Source organism: Indicator indicator, chromosome 23 (genome assembly GCF_027791375.1).
Source record: "Indicator indicator isolate 239-I01 chromosome 23, UM_Iind_1.1, whole genome shotgun sequence".
Classification (NCBI taxonomy): domain Eukaryota; kingdom Metazoa; phylum Chordata; class Aves; order Piciformes; family Indicatoridae; genus Indicator; species Indicator indicator.
In genome coordinates, this window is record NC_072032.1 from 5,694,153 (window position 1) to 5,699,920 (window position 5,768).

Here is a 5,768-nt window from a genome sequence, read left to right on the forward strand (position 1 = left end):
GCTTAAAAAGAGAGAGGAGAGGTCAAACAAGGCTTCCAGATGATCGCAAGAGTGAGAAAACTTCACTCAACAGCTTTCCAGAGCTGGAGTGGCCACAGGCACTGTCTTGGCACCGGCTCCCCGGCGGCAGGACACCCTCCTCCAGTCCCTGCAGCCCCCACTTTCCCGACTGGAAAGCGGCTCCGAGCCGTGAGGCTCCCGTTTGCACCGGGATCTCCTTGCCGGGCTGCCCCCCACATCTTCAGGGATGTTGGTTGCACATTTGTAGTAACTGCCCACGGAAAGTTACATGGAATAGGAGTGGGGACAGGGAAGAGAACCAGAAATACCTAGAACCACCTATCCCTTTTCTCTTTCTTTCTTTCTTTTTTTTTTTAATCTCACCGGGAAACTCGGCAAGCTGCCTGTTTTGGTACGCATGGGTGAATTTGGTAATGCCATGTATGTTTTTAAGCTTTATTTCCTAAAATCAAAACCCACTGATGCACCCTAGGCAATATTTTGATGCTGCCTAGCAATGCCTGTATGGAGAAGCAGAACGTTTCATCTTTTTGAGAAGGTTTATTTCTAACCTTTGAATATAAAGCGTGTGAATTTGGAAACCAAAGGATGACAAAAGTGTTTGGAAATCTATTTAGAAGCCCCAAACTCAGCACTTCTTTACTCTAGGAGAGCAGATACAATTGTCCCACGAGATTTCGGACGGGGCGGAGTTAGCACAAGTATGAGAGGCAGCTTGTTCCGAAGGACATCAGACAAGCCGCAGTTTGAGAACCAGTTAGCACAAAAAGCGAGAGAGAGGGCTTGGATTATTATTTTCTGGGGAGAGAGGGGGGAAAAATCAGAGAAGTCACAGTTTAAGAACGAGATCTGAAGAACGGTGTCTACATTTTGATAAGGTCAAAGACAGGGAGAAGTTATCTGAGGGATAGCAGAGGTGGAGGATTTGAGAAAAAAGGAGCACATCGTGGCTTTCGCTTTGAGCAAACTGACTCGGTTCAGGGTACAGCCACGGCGCTGGGGCAGACGTGGAGACACAGTCCCCGTGGGCTGAGGCTCCTCTGGAATACGGCACGGGATAATTTGGGAGGGAGGCTGAACACATCGCGATTTCTTTGGCGGCTCCGTGTTGTCTCCTCCGTCCTAATCAGAGAAAATGCGCTGCAAGAGTGTGGGTGGGGTGACAGCGCCCTTTCAGGCTTTAACAACCTGTCTGCAGCCCATGGACAGGCGTGGGGGCAGCCCGGGCGGCTCTTCCGTGGCCAACGGGGTGGGGGGGGGGGCGCTGCCCCTGGTTATGGTGAAGGCGGCCACTCCACCGTCACGGCGTGGGCATAAATAACATAGAAGTGGACCCCAGTAAGAGGAAGGTCAGGGGCCGGGGGAGCGGCTATACGTCCCCGTCCACCAGGCTGAAGTGCTTGGCCGGTCCGGGCAAGCAGAGGTAGGGGATGGCACTGCCCGGGCAGAGCAAGGGCAGCGGCAGCGGCAGCAGGCAGCGACTGAGCAGGGGACTGTCCTTGTATAGGGACTGCACGGAAAGAGCCGAGGTGGGGGGCGGCGGCTCCCCGGGGGGCTCCACCGGCCCGGGGCCCTCGGACTCGGCCGACATCTGTCTCTTGAGCTTGTTGCGGCGGTTCTGGAACCAGATCTTCACCTGGGTCTCGGTGAGGTGCAGCGAAGCTGCCAGCCCGGCCCGCTCGGCGCTGCTCAGGTAGCGCTTCACGTCGAAGGTAGACTCCAGCTGGAAGACCTGGCTCTTGGAGAATATGGTCCGCGTCTTCTTCCTGGCTCCCGACGACGACGACCTGCCGTTCTCCCCGCCGCAGCTCCCGGCCTCTCGCGGCGGTGCCTGCCGGGGGGCGCGAAGACCCTCGGTGGGCAGCGGGAAGCCCTCTGTCCCCGAGAGCAGACCACAACTCGTTCCCTCCTCCCGGAGCCGGCGGGGATCGCTGCCTGCAACGGCAAAGCACAGCATCAACCCCCCCGCCTCCCTCACCGTCGCCCCGCATGCACGCACAGCCCGGCGGAGCGATAGGGAGCGGGGCGAGCAGGGGGAAGGAGGGTGGAATAGGATGGGAAGTGGGTTGCCGAGAGCAGTCCACGGGCTCCCACCCCCTTCACATCTTCCAGAGAGAAGAAGAAGGGTAAGGAGCTTCCAGAAAGGACCTAAGGAAATCGCTCTATGCCAGCTATAGGACAGAGTGACCGGACACGGGACGAACAGCCGCGGAGACCGGAAGGAGGGTAAAGTCACTGGAGAAGCCCCTGAGAGCAGGTGGGTGAGTGTGTGTGCCGGTGGCATCTCCTTCGTCCGTCCACGGAGCCTCGGTTCCTCCTGCGGATGCGTGTGTGGATGTGTGTCTGCATGGATGGATGGGTATGTCTGCCTATCTGCGTGTGCGCGGTCCCGGCCGAGGTCAGACCCCAGCCGGGTACCGGAGCTGTGGACCGGGCTGGGGCCGGGGCCACCATGTTGGGTAGGGACCGTGCTGCGACCCGACGTGCGAGACAGCCCGATGCGGGGTGCCGGCTCCGTACCCGAGTTGCTGGAGCCTTTCCTGAGGTCTTGCTCCGCAGGCCCCTCTTCCTTCTCCTCTGGCAGCGCGCAACGGGCTCTGCCCTGCTCCCGAGAGGGGCGGTGGGGACCGGGCTGCAGGATGCTGTCGATGCTAAAGGCCGGCGGAGGGGCTCGGCGGCCGCCCCCGAGCTGAACCATGGCGATCCGAGTCGAATCTAAGCCGAGGCGTTCCGAGATGTGCCGAGCCGAGCCGTGCCGTGCCGCAGAACTGGCTGCGGCGGGAGGGCGGCAGCGGCAACCGGGGCGGAGGGAAGGATGGGCCGAGGGGAGGAGGAGGAGGGGTCAGGAAGGTGGAGGGAGGGGATGGAGCTAGAGGGAGCCAAAGGACTGAGAACGGAGGGAGAGGAGCAGGGGAGGGAGAGCGGCAGGGAAGACGGGGAAGGAAGGAAGAAAAGGAGCAGGAGATGACGGGAAGTGGGGAGGAGGGGATTGGGGGGGGACACACACGCTGAGGTGTCCCTCTCCTCACTGCAGGTGAGATGTAGAATGGCTGTCCTTCTCCCCAGGACCCTGTATTCATCACTGGTGAGGCTGAACATTGAGTATTGGATTCAGTTTTGGGCTTTTCATTACAAGGACATTGAGGTGCTGGAGCAGATCCAGCGAAGGGGAACATAGCTGGCAAGGAGTCTGGAGAAGAGGTCTGGTGAGGAGTGGCTGAGGGAACTGGGGTTGTTTAGTCTGGAGCAAAGAAGGCTGAGGAAAGACCTTCTGGCTCTCTGCAATTACCTGAAAGAAGGTTGAAACCAGGTGTGTGTGTGTGTTGTTACTCCCAAGTAACAAACGACAGGAGGAGAGGAAATGACCTCAGGCTGTACCAGGTGAGGTTTAGGTTGGACAGAAGGAAAAATTTCATCACTGAAAGGATTGTCAGAACATGGAACAGGCTGCTTAGAGAGGTGGTTGTGTCACCATCCCTGAAGGTGTTTAAAAGGCATGTAGATGTTTTACTTAGGGACATGGCTTTGTGGACTTGGCAGTTCTGGGTTAATGTTTGGACTCAACGATCTTAAAGTTCTTTTCTGACATGAACTATTCTATGAATATATATATATATTCTGTGATTCACTGTCCATAGGGGAGAAGCAGAACCACACCCAAGAGAACCCATGAGAAAGGTGAGAGAGGGCAGGAAAGAAAGAAGAGGCAAAACCCTTCCATGTGTTTGTACAGCACCTGGCATGACCCCAGACAGCCTGCTGCGGGCATTTGCTGCAGATTTATCAATGCTCTTATAAGGTGATGGAGACCCTGGTAAAGAGTAATTCATACAGCCAGAGTCCCTTCCCTGTGGACCTGCAAACCCTCAGGACGTGTAAGCAAAGTTCCCCTGGGAGCCCCTTTCCTCTCAAGGAAGCCCTGTGATGTCAAGCCACTCTGAAATCCCCACTCCTCCCATGGGTCTGCACAGCTCTTCTGTAATTTTCAAGAGCTAAAACTTGTACAAGATCCTCAGCTTGGTAGAGGAATGGTGAGAAAGTGTTGGATGAGAGGATGTAAATGGAGTCACTTGGGCTGTGGGAGATGCTGTGGGACTTGAGGAAGGATCTGAGAGTTTCTGTATTATGTGGAGAACTTTTGCTGCCCACCACCTACCAGCCCTGAAACCTTTTAAAAAACATTTGCAATACTGTTAAAAAACATTTGCAGGACATCAAGTGACTCCAGAGCCACCATCACTTGTGAGTGCCAGGGTACTTTCTCCCTCTGTGTAAAGCCTGAGGAATGCTTTTAGCTCCGATCTCGAGATTTCCACCATGAAAACTGCCAGTGAGAAGCCCTTGAAAAAGTGTTGACAATAGATGTGCTGACATACTCTTAAATGTTGTGATGCCAGAGATACCGTGAGCTAAAATCAGGGCATCTGAAGAGTTTGGACTGCACTAATCTTTAACGCACTTGTTCTTGGGAGACCAGGTTTCAGCTCTTATTCAAGAAAATTTGCTTCACTTTAGAAATGCACTCAGATTTTAATGCAGTCATCTGCTGGAGAGATGTTAATTTTCCACCAGAAAAAGAAAAAGGAAAAAAAAGAAACCAAACCAACAAAAAACCCCCACGTCCAACCAAACCCCAACAACAACCAGACAAACAAACAAAAAAACATCTTTCATCAACATGATTATTGGCCAAATGTGCAGTTCTTTGCATTTGTCTTGCAGTATAAGCTGGTGTTTCTGGTGGGACAAAATGTCTCAAAAAAAAAAAAAAAGAGAGTAATAGCATGAGAGAAGGACAGGGACCAGAAGAAGCAGCTGGAAAGGTAAATTAGGGAATTCCTTGTGAGCTGGTAAAGCCTGGAGCATGGGGTATCTTGGATGCCAGGTCGGGTTGGTCTTTGCTCCTTGTGCTCCTGGCCACAACTCCCTTCCGGCTGTCTGTGAGTGAGGCACTTTCCAGGTGCTCACAATCTGTTCTTTCTGCAAATCTTGTGGTCCTGCAGAAATCCATCTTAAAAATCCATCTAAAAAGCAAATTCTTTACTCAATGCGTTTCCCTAGAAGACAGTTTCTTGGAAGAAAAAGAAAAGAAGGTAGAAAATAAAAAGGAATTTTAGAAGGTGACTTAAGTTTTATGTCCTAATTATTTTCACTTCAGCTTCTTCCACTCCTGAGCAGCCCAAGCCCAGCCCTGGGGGAGACAATCTCGTAACACCCTGTTAGGAAAGGTCTGTCCTGCTTTCCCAGCCCCTCTTGGCCGCTTTACCAAACCGATAGGTATTTTGTGTCTGACGAATTGTGTAGTGAAGAAGTATATTAAATGCCACATTTTCCCAGCCCCTGGGGCAGGACAGAATCAATTAATTGGCAACAAGAGGATGGAGGAGACTTTCGGGGTCCCTGCTGCAACGAGTCCTGCAAGCCAGATCTGTACAGGTCTCCTTTTACCCTCTGCTAAAGCCCTCCTTTTCTTCAGGGGAGAGTTAAGCTTGACAGGTAGCACTGTATCCTATAAACCCCAAAAAACCGCCTGCAAAGTTCCCCCAAATCCAGGGACGAATCGCTCTTCAGCGGGGCTGCCGCGGGGGAGGGCAGCAGAACCCGCCCCGGATCAGCTCCAGGCCCCCAGCAAACCCTTCCGAGGTCCGACGGGGCGGGGGGGGGGGATGGCGGGGGGAGACACCCTGCCAAAAATCAGGGGCTTTTGCGAGCGGCTGGTTCCCGGGGCGGGGGAAGCCTGGGCTGAG

General features: G+C 53.8%; 1 protein-coding gene across 1 annotated transcript; it reads right to left on the reverse strand.

The window, feature by feature from the left end:
* Positions 1-1,390: 1,390 nt before the first annotated feature.
* On the reverse strand, positions 1,391-2,719 carry LOC128974919 (homeobox protein HMX1-like). Its single transcript, XM_054391679.1, has 2 exons — positions 2,542-2,719; positions 1,391-1,956 (listed from the first exon to the last, which is right to left on the reverse strand). Exons 1-2 carry the CDS (start codon positions 2,717-2,719, stop codon positions 1,391-1,393), a joined length of 744 nt encoding a protein of 247 aa, XP_054247654.1.
* Positions 2,720-5,768: the final 3,049 nt, after the last annotated feature.